This window comes from Hemiscyllium ocellatum, chromosome 34 (genome assembly GCF_020745735.1).
Source record: "Hemiscyllium ocellatum isolate sHemOce1 chromosome 34, sHemOce1.pat.X.cur, whole genome shotgun sequence".
NCBI classification, from domain to species: domain Eukaryota; kingdom Metazoa; phylum Chordata; class Chondrichthyes; order Orectolobiformes; family Hemiscylliidae; genus Hemiscyllium; species Hemiscyllium ocellatum.
In genome coordinates this window covers 4,866,400-4,892,723 of record NC_083434.1, presented here as the reverse complement: position 1 = coordinate 4,892,723, position 26,324 = coordinate 4,866,400, and the positions used below count along the sequence as shown (strand labels likewise).

The 26,324-nt window shown below is 44.2% G+C and overlaps 1 protein-coding gene across 1 annotated transcript; it reads right to left on the bottom strand.

Annotated features, from left to right (window-relative positions):
• Positions 1-3,123: 3,123 nt before the first annotated feature.
• Positions 3,124-26,324, bottom strand: LOC132832292 (CD83 antigen-like). Its single transcript, XM_060850171.1, has 5 exons — positions 26,163-26,324; positions 25,842-25,966; positions 10,521-10,749; positions 6,839-6,945; positions 3,124-3,322 (listed from the first exon to the last, which is right to left on the bottom strand). The coding sequence occupies exons 1-5, from the start codon at positions 26,203-26,205 to the stop codon at positions 3,227-3,229; spliced, it is 600 nt and encodes a 199-aa protein (XP_060706154.1). The 5' UTR covers positions 26,206-26,324; the 3' UTR covers positions 3,124-3,226.

Sequence of the window (26,324 nt, the reverse complement as noted above, 5' to 3'; positions counted from 1 at the left end):
TTTCTGCTGACTGCCTGCCCTCTTCTGTTAAGTTTGAGCCTGTTTGTCCTTGGAGAGGAAGCATGCAGTGTCCACCAATGCTGTCTATGCCTTCAGGGAGAGGTGGGCACTGCGGGGGTTAGAATGCTTTATTTTGCCGTCCAACACCATTTTGAATTAGTCCCCTCCTTCTCTCCCTAAAGAGCCCCCCTAAATTTTTGAATGGCAGTATTGCCCTTAACAGGCTCTAAATGTTAACATTTCATTAGCCACATGGGTGTTTTCCTGGTGGTGGGAAAATTGAGTAGTAGTCTTTGCAGAAGAAGATTAAACAGAATGGGGCCCTCTTCTATATTAAAAAAAAACTGTAGGTACTCTTGTGCGCAGTGGTAATGTCCATACCCCTGAACTGAAAGCAGTTGTGGGGAATCTATCACATCCACAGGAAGTAGAAGTGGATATAGACTGTTGGGAGGGAGAGGTGGGGAGACGAGTCGAGACTCTGAAGGGAGAAGAATGGACTGGGGGTCCTGAATTGGTGCTGCTGGTTAGGCGCTGCCCTGTGACTGTGTGCTGATGTTCCTGCTGCCTGGGCCCCACCTTTAGACCATTGATAGTGCTCCTGGGGCAACCACCTTTTGAACTCACTAGCACAATCGGGGACTTCTGTCCTCCTTGAGCTACACCCCTTTTTTTTGCTCCATTCGAAATGGTGACATCAATACCACAATCACAGTAGCAGGGCCCAGCTCTGGATTAGCTGCTGTTCCGGCCCTGTTGTGGGCCCATCATCCTTCAGGACTTTACAAAAAGCCTGGGGGTCAAATCTTATGCTTAACTAAACATGACCAGGGGGACACGCATTAAGGCAATGGCTGTTATGGTCGGCTGCTCAACGATCACGCTACCTCCAAGCTGTACAGGAAGGTAATTTTTTTTCTTAAGACTGAGTGCTGAACATGGCCTTGGAGAGAGGGCTTACTTTGGGTAAGACCTTTTGCCAGTGGATCCCTCGGAGCTCAAGGCGCAGAGAATCATGATCTCCAATATTCCTGTTGCTAGTGAGCTTCTCCTCTCTCATTTTACAGCTGTAGGAGCAGCAAGGTCAGGTATTGTGCATTCCTGCTTGGTCTTGGGGAAAGCAGCCTGTGATACGTCTATTCCTTCTGGTGCCATGATGTTTATTTACTTAGACTTGGAGGAGGTGGCTGAGGGGGCATTTATTGTGCACCATGAAGGGTCGGTCAACTGTGATTTCTGAACAGTGTCACTTGTATAAGGTGGTGGGGCATGTGCCCCACCTCAAAGGCTGCCAAAGCTACACCAACAGCCACTGCAGGCACTGCCACACAAGTAACAGCCAGAGCTCTGCAAAGGGATCCTGAACCCGTGGTCACCATTCCCATGACCTCTGGGCACCGGGTGGAAAGAAGGCATGGTGTAAGATCAGACACCTGGCAGCTGCCTCTCTGGATGTGTCCCATTCTGCCCCAGAGCCCATCTCATTGCCCTGGCATCACAATCCCAGCATGCACACCCCAGTCTGAAAATGTCCCTGTGGCTGCGCCTGTGTTGCCGTGGCACAGGAACGCTGAGCTCGATGGTTGCGCACGGTAACCCCAGTCCTGTGCAACTGAGCCATGGGATTCTGAGCCCAATCCCTGTTCGTGCAAGATTGGTAGGCTCAGTCCTGAGCCCGAGCATTGTAGGCCTGCTTCCACATACAAAACTTCCAATCCTATGATCGCTTCTCAATCCCAAACCCCCTCACCGCCCCCCCCCAACTCTTGTCATCTGATCACCAGGATACTGGGAAACAAGTAGTGACAGAACAGTCTCCCTGACCTCATCAACGTTCTAGCCTTCCCCATCCCCAGCCAACTGTATTTGTTGAGTGGCTGATGGGAAGGCATGAGATTCTCAAGAACACCAGGGGAGGCAGGGCTAAGCAGACCATCATCATGATGAAGAGGCGCCGTTCCCTGCAAGAGAAGAATCCACGGTGCCTTTTGCCCCTCTCGCATCATAGCCTGTTGGGTCCAGAGGCTTGCGGGTTGCAGCAAGACTTCCCGCTGCTGAAATACCACCCACCCTGGGGGGGTCATGGTGTGGGTACTATAAACCTTACTTGGTCATCGCATGGTGGAGATGAGGAAGGTGTTTTCTCACTCCTAGACTCTCTTACTGGGTCCTTTGGTCATGGGAGAGGACCTTTTCACCCGACGGGCCACGATTCTCTCTCAGGAGAGGAGTGGGTCCCTGAATCTCTGCTTCCCAATAACACAGAACAAGGATATGCCCTGCTGAAGTCCACCAAAGAAGCCCCTACTGGTGACCCTGGGGTTGGTGTCACATGGAGGATAGAGTCAATTGGTGGCACTGGGCCAACCTCCATTTTCATGATGGGAGAGGAGCTGGTGCTGAAAATGTGTTGCTGGTTAAAGCACAGCAGGTCAGGCAGCATCTCAGGAATAGGGAATTCGACGTTTCGAGCATAAGCCCTTCATCAGGAATTCCTGATGAAGGGCTTATGCTCGAAACGTCGAATTCCCTATTCCTGAGATGCTGCCTGACCTGCTGTGCTTTAACCAGCAACACATTTTCAGCTCTGATCTCCAGCATCTGCAGACCTCATTTTTTACTACGAGAGGAGCTGGTGGCTGAGGACAATCGCCTGGAGGTGGATCTGGGTTCGGTGATGGGAGCTCATGTGATGCTGAGTCAGCCTCCAGCAAAGTTTTGGCTTCCCTGGCATTCCCCCAATGACTTCAACCTCATCTCCATAGAGGAACTCTGGGATTTTTATGGGATAAGTCTCAGTCGTCATGATGGAGTCCAGTCTGAACTGGTCTTCTGGTGCACACAGGTAGCTCTCAGTGCACCTGCGATGGCCTGGAACCACTGGCCCAAAATGAGAGCTCGAACATAAACAGGAAATGGCAGTGGGATGTCATCTTGGTTTTTGCAAGCTGCAAAAGAGGTCCAGCCCACAAAGGTGTTCAGGTCTCATCAGCAGTTACTGAATTTGAAATTGTCCCTGTAAATTTCTAACAGAAAATGCTCAGATCTCAATCCTACCTAATCATACTAAATTGGGAGCTTGTCCAGGAGGAGAGGGCCAGGAATTGGTCGCAGGAGCAATGCAAAAATAAAAGGTTAAGTTTTTAGTAAAAAATTTTGTATAAAATGCAACATCTGTTTGTTTTGCTCTTTACAAACATTAACCTATTGTTTTTACACATTATTTTTAAGCACTGAAGAGTTTTCCACAGAACATTGGTTTTGCTTGTACTGCAGTAAATTTCTGATAATTTGGAGCCATTTTATGATTTCTTGTATACATCTACAGGACAAAAAAAAGAGAAGTTAGCAAGACAATTTTAAATTCACAACTGTCACGTATTTTAGACCTATAAATCTTGTCTCAGGTTCAGCCACTAATCTAGCTTGCCTAGAAATCCTTATTTAGGAGTTTATATTTACGGCTCAACATCTAGACATGTTGGTGGCTATAATACTGATATCTATCTGCATTATATGGACTGCAAAAACGCCTTTCACTTGCAAAACGCAGACTGATTAGTACTTCAGCAGAAAGGAGCCAAATATAAAAAAAAACTCCAGTAAATCAAGTTACAATCAATTATTGATCATTTCACAAAGATCCCTATATCATGATATTAATAAGTATGCTACATCATCCTTGTTTACAGGACTAAATGCAAATATTCTGAACTATTCATCTGAATCCTAGTAAGTATTCCCTTAAGAAAATGGTTTTGCCTATTTGAATGGCAAATGAAGGCGGACTGTTGATTGCACCTCAATGATTGGTAGGCACCTCTATACAAGAAGTGTAGTTGCCTTCAAATAGATCCAGTTTTTGTTAATGCAATGTTCATGGTATGAGTCATGACCTTTACATTTCTTAGCATCAGATCTAGGTTTAACACATCTTTTTCAAGATATCTTTTTTGGATAGGGTTAGGCTGCTCTGGAAGGTTAGATCACATGGAATCCAGGGGGAGCTCGCAAACTGGATCATCAATTGGCTGGATGATAGGAAGCAGAGGGAAAGAGAGGAAGGATGCTTGTTGGACTAGAGGCCTGTGACTAATGGAGTGCCTCGGATCAGTGTTGGGCCCAATTCTGTTAGTTATCTATATCAATGATTTGGATGAAAATGTAGAAGACACCATTAGTAAGTTTGCAGATGATTCTAAAATAGGTGCTATCATGGACAGTGAGAAAGATGATCAGAAATTGCAGTGGAACCTTGATCAGCTGGGAAGTGGGCTGTGAAATAGCAAATGGAGTTTAATATAGATAAGTGTGAGGTTTTGCATTTTGGAAAGTCAAATCAAGATTGGAGTTTCATGGTGAATGGTAAGGCCTTAAGGAGTGTAGTGGAACACAGGGACCTTGGAAAGATTCTGAAAGTGAAGTCACAGGTAGACAGGGCAGTGAAGGCGGCTTTTGGCACACTGGCCTTCATCAGTCAGGGCATTGAGAATAGAAGTTAGGAAGTTACGTTGCAGTTTTACAGGACATTGCCGCAGTTGGAGTATTGTGTTCAGTTTTGGTCACCTTGCTTATAAGAAGGTTGGTATTAAACTGGAAAGAGTGCAGAAGAAATTTACAAGGATGTTGCCTGAACTGAATGGTCTGAGTTTAGTTTAGATTAGATTACTTAGTGTGGAAACAGGCCCTTCGGCCCAACAAGTCCACACTGACCCGCCGAAGCGTAACCCACCCAGACCCATTCCCCTACATTTACCCCTTCACCTAATACTACGGGCAATTTAGCATGGCCAATTCACCTCACCTGCATATTTTTGGATTGTGGGAGGAAACCGGAGCATCTGGAGGAAACCTCTGCAGGCACAGGGAGAATGTGCAAACTCCACACAGAGAGTCACCTGAGGCAGGAATTGAACCCGGATCTCTGGCGCTGTGAGGCAGCAGTGCTAGCCACCATGCCGGTGGAGATGTTGGACAACCCAGGACTTTTTTCATTAGAATGTAGGAGACCAAGGGGGACCTTATAGAGGTGTGTAAGATCATGACAGGCATGGGTAGGGTAAATGCACTCTGTCTTTTTCCCAGGCTTGGGGAATCAAAGACTAGTTTAAGGTTAATGGGGAAGGAATAAAAGGTAACCTGAGGGGCAACATTTTTACACAGAGGGTGGTACGCATATGGAATGAGCAGCCAGTGGTTGAGGTGGGTACATTAACATTTAAAAGGCATTTTGACAAATATTTGGATAGGAAGGCATTTAAGGATGTGGACAAAGTGCAGGGAAATGGAGTTAGCATAGATGGACATTTTGGTCGGCATGGACCACTTTGGGCCAATGGGCTAGTCTCTGGGCTGTAGGACTCTATGAATGTTTGTAAAATAAGTGGATGAACTCATTTAAATTTCCTTTGAACTGTCAAGTCATTTAAACTTCTAAAAATTTCTGCAACTTAAAGGTCCCCCTGAGGTCCCTCTTATATCCTTCTCCTCTCACCCTAAACCTATACCTTCTAGTTCTGGACTCCTCCATCCCAGAGAAAAGACCTTCTCTATTTACCCCATCGAAGCCCCTCATGTCACCCCTCAGCCTCCGACGTTCCAGGGAAAACAGCCCCAGCCGATTCAGCTTCTCCCTGTAGCTCAAACCCTCCAACCCTGGGAACATCCTTGTAAATCTTTTATGAACTTTTTCAAGTTTCACAACTTCTATCTTTTCGATAGGAGGGAGACCAGAATTGCACAAAATATTCCAAACGTGGCTGAACCAATGTCCTGTACAGCCACAGTATAACCTTGCAACTCTTATACTCAATGTTCTGACCAATAAAGGAAAGCATACCAAACGCTGCCTTCACTATCCTATCTACCTACGTCTCTATTTTCAAGGAGCTATGAACCTGGACTCCAAGGTTCCTTTGTTCAGCAACACTCTCCAGGATCTTACCATTAAGTGTATAAGTCGTGCTCTGATTTGCCTTTCCAAAATATAGCACCTTATACTTATCTAAAACCCCATCTGCCATTCCTCAGCCCATTGGACCAACTGATCAAGATCCTGTCGTACTCTGAGATAACATTCTTCGCTGTTCACTACACCTCCAATTTTGGTGTCATCTGCAAACTTACTAACTATACCTCTTATGTTCACATCCAACTCATTTACATAAATGACACAAAGTAGTGGACACAGCACCGATTGTTGTGGCACACCACTGGTCACAGACTTCCAATCTGAAAGGCAACCCTCCATCACCACCCTCTGTCTTCTACCTTCAAGCCAGTTCTGTATTCAAATGGCTTCTTTTCCCTGTACTCTGAGATTTAACCTTGCTAAACAGTCTACCATGAGGAACCTTGTCGAACGCCTTACTGAAGTGCATATAGATCATGCCTTCCCTCGTTAATCACCTTTGTTACTTCTTCAAAAAACTCATCAAGTTTGTGAGACATGATTTCCCAGGCACAATGCCATGCTGACTACCGCTAATCAGTCCTTCCCTTTCCAAATGCGTGTAAACCCTGTCCCACAGGATTCCCTCCAACAACTTGCCCATCACCGATATCAGACTCATCAGTCCATAGTTCCCTGGCTTTTCCTTACCACCCTTCTTAAACAGTGGCACCACGTGAACCAACCTCCAGTCTTCTGGCACCTCACCTATGATTATCGATGATACAAATATCTCAGCAAGGGGCCCAGCAATCACTTCCCTAGCTTCCTACAGAATTCTAGGGTACACCTGATCAGGTCCTTAACTAAAGATATACTGGCTGTATTAGTGAAAATAAAAATTAAAGCTTCACTCAATTTATATTTCAACACGATTTGAATACTTACAATGGATAGAAAAACCACAAGTATTAAGAGTGTGGTACCCAGGGTGATCACAACAACTTGTAAGATAGTTTTCTGTTGTCCAAAACTCTTTGGAGTTTGAAGGATGCCTGCATTAAAAGGTTGTATTTTACTAGCATATTTAATATAAAGCAATTACCAATCAACAGTTGGCAGAATGGCCTCTTTGAAAATCAATAAGACTGTCCATTTTTATGGAGGTTTATGTTATATGAAAGAATACTAGGCAATACATTACTTTCAAGGTCAAGAGTGTGGTGCTGGAAAAGCACAACAGGTCAGGGAGCATCTAAGAAGCATAATGCCTGAAACGTCGATTCTCCTGCTCCTCAATTGCTGCCTGACCTTCTGTGTTTTTCCAGCGCGACACTCTCGACCCTCATCTCCAGCGTCCGCAGTCCTCACTTTCTCCTATACATTACTTTCAAAATGAGAAATGGCATATAGGTGTTAGATCCTTACAGTGGCACTTGGTGCATCTAAAAGTGGTAGATCATTTATTGCTATTGTTAAGTTTATTCAAATATTATTCCAAGTGCCAAATATTCCACATCCCAAATGTATTGAAGAAGAAACTCTGAAATATGTTGAGCAAATTCCATCCCCTTGTCAAATGGTCACCACTGCAAAAAGATCGGACACCAGACCAGCTGCCCAATTAAACCTTCCATAAACCATGACAACAAAGACCTTGTTTTAAAATTCCTCTCTATCTAGGTAAGCTCCTCAAGCCTGGATGGTGTTAGTGGTATCTGGGATGTTGACTATAAAGTGTGATTCCGCAAATACGAATTTGTCAGACAGTGACTTGTTTAATCTGTGAGACGGATCTCATAATTTTGGCACTAGCCCCCAGAAGATAATAAGGCAGTCTTTGAAAGCTGTGTTTTTCCATTGTAATTTGCAAATGCAAATTTTGGAAATATGTAGAACAGGGTGTTCTCGGGGGTGACTTTAACTTCCCTAATATTGATTGGAACCTACTTAGTTCAAATAGTTTGGATGAAGCAGTTTTTGTCAGGTGTTTCTAGGAAGGGTTCCTGATGCAATATGTAGATAAGCTGACTGGAGGGGAGGCCATATTGGATTTAGTGCGTGGCAATGAACTATGCCAGGTGTCCGATCTCTTGGTAGGAGAGCATTTTGGTGATAGTGATCACAACTCCTTGATCTTTACTGTACACATGGAGAGGAATAGGAGCATACGATATGGGAAAGTATTTAATTGGGGAAGGGGGAATTAGAATGCTATCAGGCAGGAACTGGGGTGCCTAAATTGGGTACAGGTGTCCTCAGGGAAATGGACAAAAAACATATGGAGGTTGTTTAAGAAGCACCACATGTCTTTTGTGCATTTCCCTGAGAACACCTGTTCCTAATTTAGGTGTCCCAGCTCCTGTCTAATACCATTCTAATTCCCTGTCCCTTTTGTGCATTCCGTGCCTCAAAGCTTATTGAATTCTTTGAGGATGTGACAAAACACATTGATGAAGGTAGAACATGGATTTAAGAAAGGTGTTTGATAAGGTTCCCCATGGTAGGCTCATTCAGAAAGTAAGGATGCATGGGACACAGGGAAGTCTGTCTGTCTGGATACAGAATTGGCTGGCCCATAGAAGACAGAGGGTGATGGTAGGTGGATAGTATTCAGCCTGGAGCTCGGTGACCAATAGTATTCCGCAGGGATTGATTCTGGGACCTCTGCTCTTTGTGAATTTTATAAATGATTTGGATGAGGAAGTGGAAGGGTGGATTAGAAAGTTTGCTGATGACATGACATTTTGTGGAATTGTGGATAGTGTGGGAGGGCTGCTGTAGGTTGCAACAAAATAATGACAGGATGCAGAACTGGGCTGATAAGTGGCAGATGGAGTTCAACCTGGCAAAGTGTGAAGTCAATCACTTTGGAAGGTCAAATTTGAATGCAGAACACAGGGTTAAAGACAGGATTCTTGGCAGTGTAGAGGAACAGAGGGACTTTGGACCATGTCCAAAGATCAATCCAAGTTGCCACCAGGTTGATCAGGTTGTTAAGAAGGTGTATGGTGTGTTTGCTTTCATTAGCAGGGTGCTTGAGTTTAAGAGCCATGAGGTTATGCTGCAGCTCTACAGAGTCCTGGTTAGACCACGCTTGGAATATTGTGTTCAGTTCTGGTCGCCTCATTACAGGAACGACGTGAAACCTTCAGAGAGGGTGCAGAGGAGATTTACCAGGATGCTGCCTGGACTGGATGGTGTGTCTTATGAAGAAAGGTTGTGGGAGCTAGGGCTTTTCTCATTGGAGCGAAGAACAATGAGAGGTGACTTGATAGAGGTGTACAAGATGTTGAGAGGCATAGATAGAGTGGATAGCCAGAGATTTTTTCCCATGGCGGAAATGTGTATCATGAGGGGGCATAATTTTAGGGTAATTGGAGGAAGGTTTAGGGGAGATATCAGAATTAGGTTCTTTATTCAGAGTGGTTGATACGTGGAATGCACTGCCAACAGTGGTAGTAGAGTCAGACGCATCAGGGACATTTAAGCAACCTTGGATAGGCACATGGATGATAGTACAATGAAGGGTATGTAGTTTAGTCTGATCTTAGAGTAGGATAAAGGGCAGGCACAATATTGAGGGCCGGAGGGCTTGTACTAAGTTGTACTGTCACCTTCCAATTCAGATGCAACCCGTCCTTCTTATACAGGTTACTTCTACCCCAGATGAGATCCCAATGATCCAAAAATATCTGGTTAGCACGGACAAGTTGGACCGAAGTGTTTATTTCCGTGCTGTACATCTCTATGACACATGAAAATCCTCAACATCAACCTGACAAGTGGGAAAAGAGATGGAAACTAAACCGAGGTAGCTGGAAGTCAGTTAGCCTAACACCTTTTATTGGGAAATGTTACAGCATTTAGAAATACATATTAAGACTAAGCAGAATCAGCATGGTTGCATGAAAGGGAAATGATGCCTGGCCAGTTTATGAGAATTTTTGAGGAGGTAACAATAAGGATATATAACGGCGAAACAGTGAATGTAGAATATTCAGATTTTCATAAGGCATTTGATAACATACCACACATTAGGCTACTTAATAACAGAACAGCCTGTGGTGTTGGCTGCATATATTAACACTTGCTGGAGATTATTATTGGTGGTATTTAAGGAAAATGCTGACTGCAATCATCAAGTATCCATAATTTTAATGCAGAGTAAACAAACTGTCAACACTATTTTTGGCACATTTCTCTGAATTGCAATATCATGATGTCACATTAGAAGTAATTCTATGCAAAACTGCTCTTTCACATTCCTGTTGCTGAGACTTCACTATGCTAAAATTGGCTGCTGCATTTTCTACTTAAGAGTGGTGACTACACTTCAGAAGTACTTCAACAATTTTGAAGCAGTACCATCACCTGTACAAGGTGAACATCCAACACTTCTCAAAGTAGCCGAATTGATTGCTCAATATACCTTTGCCACCAATGCACATATCCAACAAAAAAACGTCTAAAATAAACATGACATTGTGGATTACTGTAAAATCTTAAATTATCTGTAAAGTTGTCTAAATCTTTAAAACTACTTCAGGATCAGGTAACTGATAGTAAATACAGAAAGAGGCAAGCCACAATAGGATAATTCATAATCAAAGCACAGCAATATACTGACCCACTTCCCGGAGGGTGATATCTGCTTCTCTGTTTCGTTTCCCAAGAGGCGCCCACAATGAACACTGATATGTTCCAAAGTCTTTGCTGGAGATATTGCGAATAATCAGGGAAAAGGGTAGTTCAGAAGCTAATTCAACTGATCTGTTAAAACCCAGATATTTCCTGGCAACGTTCTCTCTGAAATCCTTTTGAATGATTCCTGTTAAACCAACTCCATCATCAGTGATCTGTAGAAGTAAAATAATTATATTCACGAGCAGTTCATTGGCAAACCTAATAATAAAAATACCAGCTTTGAATATTTGGAGACCAGAAACTACAGTCTGAAGATTATCATCAGCACTTAACATAGTCATATTGTTTTAACATTATTTTCTTAAGACAGTCCATTGATTAGTTGATGAATAACTAGTACAGGATAAGATTGTAAGTTACTTAGATTATATAAAATATATCAGGTCCTATGCTAAGGTCATGTGATTAGTTTTAACTTAACCCACATGGTCATAAACCATATTGAGTTAGATTCTGCCCAATTTTCCTTTCCATTGGGGAATTATGGTGTCAAACTTTAAGAGTCTGAATACTATTTAATTAAAAATGCAAGTTCAATCACCTTAAATCACTTATTCAAAACAATACTGTACACTACGTGAATGATAATCATGTTCTTGTAGAACTGATTTAGTTAAGCGATAAACAGATTTCGTATGCCCAACCCTCCTAAACTGAAAATCACTTTTGGCCTCGTCATGTCCTTTGTATTTTCTCAAATTACAATAAGTTTCTAAAAGCTGTAAAGTACTTAGGGCATGGTACTGTAAAACCTTAAGATGAATAGTGAGCAGACATAGGAAAATTCTGGATGAAAAATAATCCAACTCCAATCTAAATTGTTTGCAACTTGTAGTTAGTTACATTGTCAAATGAAACCCAAAGTAAAAGGAAATGGGTCTTTATTCTCTGGAATTTTTAAGATTCACTCATGGGTCTTGGGCATTGCTGGTCTCTTGAGAAGGTGATATTGAGCTGCTTTCTTGAAACGATTAGAGACAAAAAACAAACTGCAGATGCTGGAATCCAAGGGAGACAAGCAGGGAGCTGGGAGAACACAGCAAGCCAGGACTTGGAGAAGGTGATGTTTTGGATGTAACCCTTCTTGAAATGGTGAAGTCCATGTGCTGGAGGTAGACCCACAATGCCCTCAGAGAGAATTCCAGGATTTTTATCCAACAACAGAGAAGGAATGGCGATATATGTTCAAGTCAGGATGGTGAGTGGTTTGGGGGGGAATTTGCAAGTTGTGGTTTTCCCATGTATCGGTTGCCCTTGTCCTTCTGGATGGAAATGGTTGTAGGTTTGGAAGGTGCAATCTAAGGATTTAGGTGAATTTCTGTAGTGTGTATTGGAGATAGTACATACTGCTGCTGCTGAGCATAAATGGTTGAGGGAAAAGATGCTTGTGGATATAGTGGTAATCAAGGGGACTGCTTTGTCAAATATTGGAGACCAAGAGAAGTAAACTTATTAAACACACAAAACTTTTACAGAGATTGATAGGGGAGATGTGGGATGATTTCCCTGCAATGGGTGGGGAAAGTGGTTCTGGAACTCAAGGATAAGTCACAGAACAAGATCGGTCACTTAGGACTGAAGTCAGATTTCTTCACTTAAGAGGGTGGTGAACCATTGAAATTCTTTGACTTAAGAGATGTGGAGATCCTGTCAGTATCTGCGGTGCTGGGGCTCAGTGGTTAGCACTGCTGCCTCACAGTGCCAGGGATCATCCCAACCTTTGGGCTGTGTGGAGTTTGCACATTCACCCAGTGTTTGCGTGGGTTTCTTCCAGGTGTTCCAGTTTCCTCCCACAATCCAAGGATGTGCAGGTTAGGTGAACTGGCCATGCTGAAATGCCCTTGGTGTTCAGGGATGTGTAGGTTAGGGGCATTAGTCAGAGGTAGATATAGGATAGGGGAATGGGTCTGGATGGGTTCCTCTTTGGAGGGTCAATATGGGCTTGTTAGGCCGGAGGGCCTGTTTCCACTTTAGGGATTCTATGATTGACCATGTTCAGGACAGATAGTAATAGATTTCCACATATTACAAACATCAGTGCGTATAGGGAAAGTATATGAAATAATCAGTAATGATCTAACTGCATTGGAGCTGAGCAAATTCAAAAGGCTGAATCACTTACTCCTGCTCATCGGATGTTGGAGTTGGGCTTCTGAGCTTGGGGCTCATCCATGTCCATCTGCTTCACTTTCTAGTTTCTTTTCTTTTCTTTTGTTTTACTTAACTCTTGTTGAGGAGCTCGGTTGCAGCAATGTCATCAATGGTTGTGACTGGGCCCAGAAAGGCAGGCTCGCGGTGTGGGCATCAGAGGCAGGTTTGGGTTCCCGACAGCTTCTGCATTATCAAGGAGATCCTAGCTCCAACTCACGGCTGCTGCAGCAGAGGCAAGTTTGGGTTCCCGGCGGATTTTGCATCCATTGTGGATTCATGGAGATGGAGGCGAGTTTGGGCCTGGTAAAAGATCCGGTGGCAGCAGCTGCCTCAGCACGGTGGGCCCAAAGCGGACTCATGGTGGTGACAGAGTTGAATTTGAGCCAGTGCAATACCTGACAGCATCAATGGAGTCTGCATTGACAAGATACGAGGACTCAGTGGTGAGGGGATCAGTGGAGGCGAGATGACACCATAGAATGGGGACTTTTGTTCCAGTGACACATTGAAGGGAACTCCTGGCTGGCTGCCAGGTCCTTGCAAAGCACTTAACAAGAAGAACTGTAAAGTTGAACATTTTTTCTTTGTTCTGCTGCCTTTATATTCCATGTTTGGTTTATTTTTTAGCAAGTTAAGATGGTGCTGGAGAATGGCAACACTATGCAACACTTTTCACTCTATTTTGTAACAAAACACACATGACATTAAATAAATCAAATCAAATAATTTGGGTGCAAACTGGTCCTGTACCAAACCAGTTAAACAGCATTTTGGTTCTATCCAGTGAAAAAGCCTGAAAGTGAAATCTCTGATGGCAGCAATGTACAATCACTCAAACGGGACTAGATTTGACAGTACTCATCATGGTAAACAGAAGGACCAAAATGATTTTTCAAGGGGCAGAAACAGTCTGAAAATGAATTCAGTAGACTTACCTGTGAATAATGCCTAATTTCTGACAACCATTTTTACAGGGTCCTACTTTAAGGCAGAGAAACCATAGGCCAATTCAGACAGAGGCCCCCATTTAATAAAAAAGAAACTCCAATTCCTATCTAGTATATAACAAGAAAAATATGTGCCATGACTTCACTACCATTTTATACCAATAATAAATGCAAAGAGATTCTGTAAAATGAATTTTAAATCATATTTTTAGGGTCAATTGAGCAGAAGTAGAAAATAGAAGTAATTTGGGAAACTGCAACCAAGTTCTCCTCCCTCGTTATCATCCTGGTTCACCTTGTTGCAATATTATGTTGGTCCAAGTTCACCAAGCTAGGTAAAGGTGTCCATTCTGGGTGAGTAGCTCACAGGTTATATTTAACAGAATTAGCTATAAAATACAGAAGCGTTTTAATCAGAATTATTTTTTTTTTAATATTCATTCACAGCTTGTAGGTACCATTAGCTAAGCCAGTGTTGCGCCATGACAAGTTGAAATGTATGCTGTGAAATTCAGGAAAAGGGATGGAGTCGTCAGACTCTGTGCTTCTGATCTCTTCCAGCACCTTGGTGTCTGTCACTGAAGGTAATAGATTCTGAAGAGAAAGTGAGGACGATGCTATCAAGCAGCACTTAGTTCTGCCAGACCCACTCAGATCCTGATTTCATTACAAGCTGGAATGGATAATAAATGCTGGCTCAGACAGTGACACCCATATTTTGTGAATTAATTTCCAAAATGCCCAGGAAGTTTAAACCTCTGAATCGGCAATAAATATTAACAGGTTCGGGTTTGCTTCCCTGGGTCCTCACACAGAAAATGTGAGACGGACTAAAACCATCTCTGGGGATCTAAGATGGCGGCGATCTGAGAAGATCATACTGCAGAGCTTCGCATCGCAGCAGGAGCAGGACAGTCCTTTAAGCCGCCCAACCCAGGTCATCAGGATTTCTTGGGGTGTTGGAAAGATTGTGGAGCCCTAAGAAACGTTTAAAAATTGACCTACCTGTATTTTCAGCTGTCCAGAAATGCCTAAAAAGGGAGGAGGAGCATCCGAGGCCGGGTCTGCAGCTCGGCCTGCAGCAGCCTCGGAGCCGATTGCTCTCCAGGACCTGGTGAACCAGCTCTCGAAATCTCACAAGATGCTGGGGAAACAGATTGAAGAGAAGCTGGCTCCAGTCTCTCTCATGCTGCAAAAGCATGAGCAGCAGCTGGGAGACCTGGAGAAGAGGATGGATGAGGTGGAGCACAGGGTCACAGTGGTGGAAGCTGACGCCAGTTCATTCAAGGATGAGATCCAAGCCCTGAAGACGCAGGTTCGTAATTTGGGTGACCAAGTGGATGATCTTGAAAACAGGAGCAGGAGAAAAAACATTCGGATCATCGGTCTGCCTGAGGGTAAGGAAAGTGAGCAGCCTGTGGAATTTGTTGAAGATTGGCTTCCAAAATTCCTTGACTTGGAGGCTGGCATGAGCGGATTGAAGATAGAGAGGGCTCACCGGGTCGCAGCGCGGAGGTCGGGTCTGGGTCAACACCCTTGTCCATTCCTGGTGCGGGATAAGGAGAGTGTCATGGAGGCTTCCAGACTCCAGGGGAAGGATCCAAAGGCCCTAATTTACGAGGGGTCTAAGATCATGTTTTTTCAGGACTTTTCAGCAGCGGTGATCCAGAAACGAAAATCGTATGATGGTGTAAAGAGAAGATTGAAGGAGCTTGGGATTAAGTACTCCCTGAGATGTCTGGCAGTGCTTCGGATCACCTTAGATGGATCCATGCATCTTTTTGACACATGGGAGAAGGCAAGAAACTTTGTGGACAAACTAACCTAATTTAAACAATTGTACTATGTATAAATATTGTTGCTTGGGTATGCATTTATCATTTTGTAAAAGAAATGGAGGAAATCTGGATGGAGCTTTGTTTTCCCCCCCTTTTGTTTTCCTCTATTGATAATAATTTGGTTCAAATTATGTCTGGTGGTAGTTAAGATGTACATTTTAAATTTCTAAGTTAGGACATACCAAAGGATGGGTGGGGTATTTATTCCGCTTTTATTTATGAAAGAATGTTTTTTTATTCATATTCTATGGGGTGTTTATTCTTTTTAGCTTGTGATTAGATTTAGATTAGATTTACAGTGTGGAAACAGGCCCTTCGGCCCAACAAGTCCACACCGACCCGCCGAAGCGCAACCCACCCATACCCCTACATTTACCCCTTACCTAACACTACGGGCAATTTAGCATGGCCAATTCACCTGACCCGCACATCTTTGGACTGTGGGAGGAAACCGGAGCACCCGGAGGAAACCCACGCAGACACGGGGAGAACGTGCAAACTCCACACAGTCTGTCGCCTGAGTCGGGAATTGAACCCGGGTCTCAGGCGCTGTGAGGCAGCAGTGCTAACCACTGTGCCACCGTGCCGCCCATGTGCTTGCGATGCGGCTCTAGCTGGGAGAAGTGAAGGTGGTGGAGATGGTTAGATGCCAATTTATGGGCAGTTCGGGACGGGTAGTTGCACCCTTCGGGCAGGGGGCGAGTTCCCCTACTCAGCGCTATTGGCGCTTTATATGTTCATTTGTTTTCTGTTTTTTGTTGTTTTTATTTTTAATAATTTTGTATGTTTGTTAAATGTAGTGGTTTTAGTTTATGTAGTTTTTATATTTGGTGGACCATGCGACACGAAGGCTCAGCAATTTGTGGTTCGGATTCCTCCTCTATGGAATTTAAATGTAATTGCAGAAGATTATGGCTAATGATTTGATTAAATGGTGTACCTGGAATATCAAGGGAAATCACTCACCAATTAAGAGGAAGAGCTACTCTTGAGGCTGAGAAAGGAGAAGGTGGATATTGCTTTGTTACAGAAGACACATTTGGATAACAAGAAGCATCTGAAATTAGGGCAGAATGGCTTTGACCGAGTTTATTTTTCATCATTTAATACCAGAAGTAGATGAGTGGCTATATTGGTTAGGAAAAATCTCTCATTTAAATTGTTGAATGTGATAAAGACACATACGGGAGGTTTTTAATTCTTAAAGCCTTGATAAGTGGGGAATAATATGGTATTTTAAATGTTTATTGTCCCCCAGCTCATCCTCTTAAATTCTTGGTAGATGCTTTTTCTAAACTGATAAGTCTCAAGTCTCGGCACATCATTATAGGGGGAAATTTTAACTGCCTCATGGACCCCACATTAGACAGATTGCCTAAAGGTCCCTCGATATCCTCTGCACAAACTAAATAGTTATTGGGTTTGTGTGGGGAATTGGGGTTGGTGGACATCTGGAGGTGTCTCCACCTCACTATAGTTAGGGATTTCACGTTTTTCTCCAATCCGCATAGATATCACACGAGGATTGATTTTTTTTTCTGACCCCTGTGGTAACCCTGGATCTGGTGGCATCCTGTATGATTGGTAATATTGCCATCTCTGATCATGCTCCAATGTACCTCATGGTTAAGATTAAGGATGTTACAGTGGATTCAAGGTACTGGCGAATGGACCCCTTTATTCTCATGGACAGCAAGTTTGTGGAGTACTTCTCCAGGGAATTTCAGGCATTCCTAGACATCAACATAGGCTTGATTGATAGCTCATCTGTTCTCTGGGAAACTGCTAAAGCTTATGCCAGGGGTTAGTTATTTCATATTCCATCAGTAGGAAGCGGCAGAAGGGTGAGCAGCAATGTCTCCTTGAAGCACGGTTGAAGGTAGCTGAGAAGGCCTATTCTGACAGACCCTCGTTGGTCAAACTACAGAGGATTACGGCACTGCGGTCTGCACTAAATTCCGTGCTCACGCAGACAGCAAAGAAGGACCTGGCTTTTGCAAAGCAAAGGTTATATGAGCATGGTGACAAGCCAGACAAATACTTAGCATACCTTGCCAGAAAGAGAAGTGCCCCACAAACCATTACAGCGATTAGGGAAGGGTCTGGGAACCTAACATGTGATTCTAAAAAGATTAATGTGGCGTTCCAGAGATTCTGCTAGAAGTTGTATCAGTCTGAGAATTGTGAGGAGGGGCAGGCCAAAATGGAATCCTTTTTTAGAGATCTGAAGCTCCCGGGTGTGACTCCCGAACAACAGCCCTTTCTCAATGCCCCATTATCAGAGCAAGAAGTGCAGGAAGCTGTGAGGCAGCTTCAGAGTGGAAAGGCACCCAGTCCTGACGGACTTCCCAGTGAATTCTAAGGAATTCATAAGTATACTGTCAGGCCCAGTGCTGAATATGTTTAATGATTCATACAGTCATGATTGTCTCCCACCATCTCAGAGATGCCAGTATTTCACTTATCCTTAAAAAAAAGGGAAGGATCCGGAAGACTGTGCTTCATACAGGCCCATCTCGCTCTTAAATGTGGACTTTAAGATCCTCTCTAAGGCTCACGCGTTAAGGCTGGAGACTGTGTTACCCTCTATTATTAAAGAGGATCAGACAGGCTTCATAAAGGGTCGCAGATCCTCCAATAATGTTAGGAGGCTGATTAACGTAATTACAGCATGCCAATAGCAGTCAATACAGGGATTGGTGATTTCTTTAGATGCAGAAGAAGGCATTTAACCAAGTTGAGTGGCCATACCAGTTTGGTCTGAGCGAAGTTTTCATAAGATGGGTCATTACCAATGGGGTACGATCAAGCAATTTTAATATTTCTAGGGGCAGCCGGCAGGGCTGTCCCCTTTCACCATTACTTTTTACGTTGGTGACTGAACCGTTGGCAGAGGCCATTCGTGGGGATCTCAATATATCAGCTCCAGAAGTGGGGTCAAAATTACATAAGATCTCGCTGTATGCGGTCGATGTTCTAATTTTCCTGACAAATCCAGCAGTTTCAGTGCCTTGCCTGATACAATGCATTCACGCATTTGGCGCTTTTTCAGGGTATAAGATTCATTTTGCTAAATCAGAGGCTATGCCTATGGGTGGTCTTACAAAAGAGTTGGCTCTAGAGAGTGACTATAGATTCCCATTTAGGTGGTCACAGGGGGGTTTGTGTATTTGGACATATTCATTACTCCAGTTCTGGATTGGCTGTTCAAAGCCAATTTTACTCAATTATTTGAGAAAAAATAAACAAGATCTCCAAAGATGGGAGGCACTTTCAGTCTCGTGGTTGGGTCGGATTGTGTTTAAGATAAATATTCTCCCTCGTTTGCTATACCCTATACGGATGCTCTAACCTAATAATAAGACCAATTGTGACTAGCGGGTAAGTGCTGCATTTTCCTTGTTTGTTTCTTTAGATTTAGTTGGTTTTTGTTTCTTTTTTTAAGGAAAGCTTACTTTTAGAGGGATGGCAGTGCAGAGAGGGCAATGTTCCTCTTGCAACATGTATGAGGTGAGGGAAGCCATCAGCGTCCCTGCTGAGTACACTTGCAAGAAGTGCACCCATCTCCAGCTCCTCCAAACCCGTGTTAGGGAACTGGAGCTGGAGTTGGATGAACTGCGGATCATTCGGGAGGCAGAGGAGGTCATAGATCGGAGCTATAGGCAAGTAGTTACTCCGAAAGTTCAAGATAGATGGGTGACAGTGAGGGGGAGTGGGAGGAGGAAGCCAGTGCAGGGACCCCCTGCGGTCATTCCCCTCAAGAACAAGTATACCGTTTTGGATACTTGTGGGGGGGATGACTTACCAGGGGCAAGCAACGAGGTTCAGGCCTCTGGCACGGAGTCTGGCCCCGTTGCTCAGAAGGGTAGGGTGGAGAAAGGTAGAGCAATTGTTCTTGGGGACTCGATAGTGAGGGGTACAGACAGACGGTTTTGTGGGGGCGACAGGGACTCACGTTTGGTATGTTGCCTCCCAGGTGCAAGGGTACGTGATGTCGCTGATCGTGTTTTCCGGGTCCTTAAGGGGGAGGGGGAGCAGCCCCAGATCGTGGTCCACGTTGGCACCAACGATATAGGTAGGAAGAAGGGTGAGGATGTAAGGCAGGCTTTCAGGGAGCTAGGTTGGAAGCTCAGAGTTAGAACAAACAGAGTTGTAGTCTCTGGTTTGTTACCCGTGCCACGTGATAGAGAGTCGAGGAACAGGGAGAGAGAGCAGTTAAATGCGTGGCTACAGGGATGGTGCAGGAGGGAGGGATTCCGGTTTCTGGATAACTGGGGTCCTTTCTGGGGAAGGTGGGACCTCTATAAAAAGGATGGTCTACACTTGAACCTGAGGGGCACCAGTATCCTTGGGGGGAGGTTTGCTAGTGCTCTTTGGGAGGGTTTAAACTAACTCCGCGGGGGCATGGGAACCAGGACTGTAGCTTTAGGGTACAGGACCTTGAGTGTAGGGAGGTTAGGAATAATGCAGCGATCTCTAAGGAGGGTGCCTGTAACCAGAAAGGTGGATTGAAGTGTGTATACTTCAATGCCAGAAGTATAAGGAATAAGGTAGGTGAACTTGCAGCGTGGGTTGGTACCTGGGACTTCGATGTTGTGGCCATTACAGAGACGTGGGTAGAACAGGGACAAGAATGGCTGTTGCACGTTCCAGGGTTCAAATGTTTTAGTAGGATCAGACATGGGGGTAAAAAAGGGGGAGGCGTGGCATTACTTGTCAAAGACAGTATCACAGCAGTGGAATGGACGATGGAAGAGGACTTGCCATCTGAGGTAGTTTGGGCTGAGGTTAGAAATAGGAAAGGTGAGGTCACCCTGTTAGGTGTTTTCTACAGGCCTCCTAATAGTCCTAGAGAAGTAGAGGATAATATTGCGAGGATGATTCAGGAAAAGAGTGAAGGTAGCAGGGTGGTTGTTATGGGGGACTTTAACTTCCCAGATATTGACTGGGAGAGCTATAGCTCGAGTTCATTAGATGGGTCGGTGTTTGTACAATGTGTGCAGGAGGGTTTCCTGACACAATATGTCGACAGGCCAACAAGAGGGGAGGCTATATTGGATTTGGTTCTAGGTAATGAACCAGGCCAGGTGTTAGACTTGGAGGTAGGTGAGCACTTCGGGGACAGTGACCACAACTCGGTGACTTTTACTTTAGTGATGGAGAGGGATAATCGTGCGCCGCAGGGCAAGAGCTATAGCTGGGGGCAGGGAAATTATGATGCAGTGAGGCATGACTTAGGATGTGTGGATTGGAAAAACAGGCTTCAAGAGAAGAACACTAATGAGATGTGGGGAGTGTTCAAGGAGCAGCTACTGCGTGTCCTCGATAGGTATGTACCAGTCAGGCATGGTGTAAAGGGCCTTGTGAGGCAGCCGTGGTTTAGTAAGGAATTGGAGTCCCTTGTGAAAGGGAAGAAGGCGGCATATGTAAAGATGAGGCGTGAAGGTTCAGTAGGGGCGATTGAGAGTTATAAGGTAGCCAGGAAGGAGCTAAAGAGGGAGCTAAGAGAAGCGAGAAGGGGACATGAAAAGTCTTTAGCTGGTAGGATTAGGGAAAACCCAAAGGCTTTCTATAGGTATGTCAAGAATAAAAGGATGACTAGGGTAGGTATCGGTCCAGTCAAGGATAGTAGTGGGAAGTTGTGTGTGGAGGCGGAGGAGATTGGAGAGACATTAAATCAGTACTTTTCATCAGTATTCACTCAGGAACAGGACACTGTTGCTGATGTGAATATGGAATCACAAATAATTAGAATGGATGCCCTGGAAATATGCAGGGAAGAGGTTTTGGGAATATTGGAAAGGATGAATATAGATAAGTCTCCTGGGCCTGATGGCATTTACCCCAGGATCCTATGGGAAGCTAGGGAGGAGATAGCAGAGCCATTGGCCTGGATTTTTATGTCGTCGTTGTCAACAGGAATAGTACCAGAGGACTGGAGGATAGCGAATGTGGTCCCATTGTTCAAGAAAGGGAGTAGGGATAGCCCTAGCAACTATAGGCCAGTGAGTCTGACTTCAGTGGTGGGCAAAGTCTTAGAGAGAATGGTAAGGGATAAGATTTATGAACATCTGGGTAGGAATAACGTGATCAGGGATAGCCAGCATGGTTTTGTGAAGGGCAGGTCGTGCCTCACAAACCTTATTGAGTTCTTTGAGAAGGTGACCAAGGAAGTGGATGAGGGTAAAGCAGTAGATGTTGTGTATATGGATTTTAGTAAGGCGTTCGATAAGGTTCCCCATGGTAGGCTAATGCTAAAACTTCGGAGGTATGGCATTGAGGATACATTAGAGGTTTGGATTAGGAATTGGCTGGCTGGAAGGAGACAGAGGGTAGTAGTTGATGGATTATGTTCATCTTGGAGCGCAGTTACTAGCGGTGTACCACAAGGATCTGTTTTGGGACCATTGCTTTTTGTTATCTTTATAAATGATCTAGAGGAAGGACTTGAAAGCTGGGTGAGCAAGTTTGCGGATGACACAAAAGTCGGTGGAGTTGTGGATAGTGAGGAAGGAAGTGGTAAGTTACAGCGGGATATAGATAAGTTGCAGAGCTGGGCGGAAATGTGGCAAATGGAATTCAATGTAGCTAAGTGCGAAGTCGTTCACTTTGGTAGGAATAACAAGATGATGGATTACTGGGCTAATGGTAGGCTACTTGGTAGTGTGGATGAGCAGAGGGATCTTGGTGTCCATGTACACAGATCTCTGAAAGTTGCCACCCAGGTAAATAGTGCTGTGAGGAAGGCATATGGTGTACTGGGCTTTATTGGCAGAGGAATTGAGTTCCGGAGTCCTGAGGTCATGTTGCAGTTGTATAAGACTCTGGTGCGGCCTCATCTGGAGTATTGTGTGCAGTTTTGGTCGCCATACTATAGGAAGGATGTGGAAGCTTTAGAACGAGTGCAGAGGAGGTTTACCAGGATGTTGCCTGGAATGGTAGGAAAATCTTATGAGGAAAGGCTGAGGCACTTGGGGCTGTTCTCATTGGAGAAGAGAAGGTTTAGGGGAGATCTGATAGAAGTGTATAAGATGATTAGGGGTTTAGATAGGGTAGATACTAAGAACCTTTTACCGCTAATGGAGTCAGGTGTTACTAGGGGACATAGCTTTAAATTAAGGGGTGGTAGGTATAGGACAGATGTTAGGGGTAGATTCTTCACACAGCGGGTTGTGAGTTCATGGAATGCCCTGCCCGTATCAGTGGTGAACTCTCCTTCTTTATGGTCATTTAAGCGGGCATTGGATAGGCATTTGGAAGTTATTGGGCTAGTATAGGCTAGGTAGGATTCGGTCGGCGCAACATCGAGGGCCGAAGGGCCTGTACTGCGCTGTATCCTTCTATGTTCTATGTTCTATGTTCTATGCTCCCCCGATTTTAAATAAACAAACACTCAGGAGACTGAATGGTTGGTTCAGCTCCTTTATCTGGCACCGTAAACGGCCCCTCATTAAATTAGCCAAACTGCAGTTGCTTCACAGACTGGGGGGAGTAGACCTTCCGGACATTAAAAATGACCAATGAAGCTCGCTTTGACCTATGTGAGTGATTGGGTTTGTGGGGACCCTCTTTCAATATGGCTAGATATTGAAGCCTCCCAGGCAAGGTGCCCCTTACCAGTTTGCTGTTTTTGGACAAGGTGAGGACAGTTAGGGAATATTGCCATAACCCAATGGTCATCAATACCGTTAAAGCATGGAGGGCAATTCGGCAGAGGGAAGGTAATATTGGCAAAACATCTTTGTTTACACCTTTAGTGGGTATGCCGGGTTTTCAACCAGATATGTTAGGTTCAGGGTTTAAACGTTGGGCAGCTAGGGGTATGTATTGCATGGGTGATTTATTTGAAGGAGACGTAATGATGTCCTTCGATCAGTTAGTATGTATGTACGAGTTACCTAATAGAGACCTCTTTCGTTTTTTTCAATTTAGGGATTTTATTCAAAAAAAGACCACACTTTTGACTGATCCCTACAAATCTGACATAGAAAAAGGGGTACTAAGGGCTAAGAGTACACTCTCTGTCAGTACTCTATATCACCAATTAGGGGGTGCCACCTCAGATGAGTCTGATCGACTCTGCAAGATGTGGGAAAGAGAGCTGGGTGTTGAAGTTTCTTCAGAGGCATGGGAGGATATTTGGGAGAATGTAAGGAAGATATCAATTTGCAATAGGACCCATGCTTTACAGTTGAAGATTCTCCACACGGTCCACTTAGCCCCAGACCGTTTGTCAAAATTTAAACCAGGGGTATCTTCAGCATGTCCCAAGTGTAAGGTCTGTATGGGCACTCTTACCCATTGTCTTTGGTCTTGTGACAGGCTTCAAACATATTGGAGCGCTGTGGTGGGTGTAATGGAGAGGATTTTAGGTGTAGGGGGGGAGAAGGACCCTATTTCTCTCCTTTTGGGCCGACCCATTGTACTTCCTGCAGATGTACATAAGAAAAAACTTTTCAATATTCTTACATTCTGTGCAAGGAAGAATATCTTGCTAGGTTGGATATCCGAAAAACCCCAGGCCTGACGGAAGATTATAATGGAGCATATTTCCCCGGATTTTCTCACAAATATGGTACACCACAAAACTGAGAATATCTACAAGACATGGCAACCCTTTTTGAAATACCTGGACACATATTTATCTGCCACACAAGGGCTTTTATATAGCCGTAACGATTGTGCTTCATGAGTCCAATATCCAGGGAGGAGGAGCTGTGAATGTATGAGTGTTTTGTTTGGCTGGGCTGAGTTACTACTATTTATTTGTTTGTTGTTAGATATTTATTTATTTCGTTAAATAGCTGGTTTAAGTTTTTTTTAAATTTTATACTTGTCTATATGTTTATACATTCGTATAGAAGAGTGGGTTAGGGATTTTTTTTATTATTTGGGTTTAGTTTTGTACTGTTTTGAATTGCATTGTTTTGTATTTGTAATATTTAAAAATCTATTTTTTCTTCATAAAATTATATGAAACCATCTCCAACTTTTAGAAAACCCAACATTTCCACCAACCAACCAACCATCCAATCTGATCACCCGAGCAACCCGCCTCATTCACTAACATACTAAAACGCTATGTAAGTATCGCGAGGCCTCAAAGCTTTTCAGTATGTAAGGTAGTAAAGACTCGTCAATCCTGCGCTACTGAGAATGCAGATACACTCCGCATTTCTGAAGAGGCTAGGTTTGCAAGTTCTGGCCAAAAATGTGGAACCCCGTCCGCAGCATTAAGCAAGCAGAAACGGAATCTCGGAAGAACTGGGTGACATTATCACCATGACCGACCTTTTTCATTCCTTATCCCCCTGAGCGTACTGTCGCCAGCACTGTTTTGTTTCCAGTCTGTGTGGTCTCCCTGTAGCTACTAGTACAATAACCTGATTCGACAGTTTTTGCTTGACATTCAGCAACTCCATGAACGCGTAGATTGAAGTCTGTCTGTGCTTGCACTTCCTCCTCCTCTCTCCCTCCATATTGTTCCTTGTCGTTGGTACTGTTTGTTACTCCTTATCTGTGCAGTTTATTACTCCGGGGCTGTTGTGACCTTGTTGCCCAGTCCCTGCCAGTTTGGGTTGGATTCTCTCCCTGCACTTCAGCCCGGTTGAGATTTTTATTCTGTCCCGTCCCGCCTCAAATTTTTATCTGTTTTACTGAATTACACGACGTACACTTTTACCTTCACCGCGGGGGCTGTAAATCTGCTGGAGGGGGTGGGGGGGGGGGTGAAGTTATTTGACTGTTGTAGGACCAATATTAATTCTTCTCGACACAGGAAGTGCAACTGCAAATGTGTTGCTGGTCAAAGCACAGCAGGCTTTGCTTTTCCTGAGATGCTGCCTGGCCTGCTGTGCTTTGACCAGCAACACATTTGCAGCTGTGATCTCCAGCATCTGCAGACCTCATTTTTTACAGGAAGTGCAACGCCCAGTAATTCGGGCCTGAACGCTGGTGCAGTGAAACAGCGCAGTCGGAATTACCCCAATGTACTGCCGTATTTGATCGCTTACCGATCTACAGATTAGCCCTGGTCCATACGATTCTAAATATTGGTAGATCATACAAAGGGGCTGCGCTTCGAAAGCTTGTGATTTCAAATAAACGTGTTGAGTTATAACCTGGTGTGACTGATTTCTTTGTCCCCTCTCGTTCAACCGGGACACCCCCCACGCCAAATAAAAATGGAAGGAGTTAATAGTTTAGGGCTGTTTCTTGTGACGGCGTGTATTTACATAAAACGCAGCAAAACATCATAAGACCCTGCAGACGAACAGCTTAAATTTGACATGAGTACATTATCTTCACCTTATACCAGCTGAGAGCCCTGTACTGAACTCCAACTTCATACTCAGCTTCACATGGCAGCCTTGCTGTTTCTCCACATTTTACTGTGACTTCGAGTACGCCTTCCGTCGCCACAAACACCAGTCCTGCAGAATAAAGGAATACCAAAGCTCAGGTAATGTACACAACTCGTATAAACTTAGCATTATATAGTATTGATCAGGAAGCTGACGTTCAGAACGACTCGGAGTTGAGCCTATCTGTTTCACTTGTACCCAGCGACAGGGTGCGGCCACTGTCTACAATAATTATTTTCTTAGAACTCCGCAGTCAGACATTTACCTTGAACAGCTAGAAACCAATATTGCTTCAAATGAACCGCCATTCTTTTAAAACATTATGTGGAGAAACAGCAAGGTTTTTTTGGGGGCTAATCTCCGGGAAAGCCAAAGCTCCGCCACAAACAGCTGACGTTGGGTAAAGTTCATTTCCTGTTTTCGCGCT

Coding starts and splice junctions, on each gene's coding strand:
- LOC132832292 (XM_060850171.1), bottom strand. CDS start 26,205: ATGGCGGTTCATTTGAAGCAATATTGGTTTCTAGCTGTTCAAG. Junction 25,967..26,162: donor TTGGTTTCTAGCTGTTCAAG/GTAAATGTCTGA, acceptor TTTATTCTGCAG/GACTGGTGTTTGTGGCGACG. Junction 6,946..10,520: donor TATCACCCTCCGGGAAGTGG/GTCAGTATATTG, acceptor CTTTTAATGCAG/GCATCCTTCAAACTCCAAAG.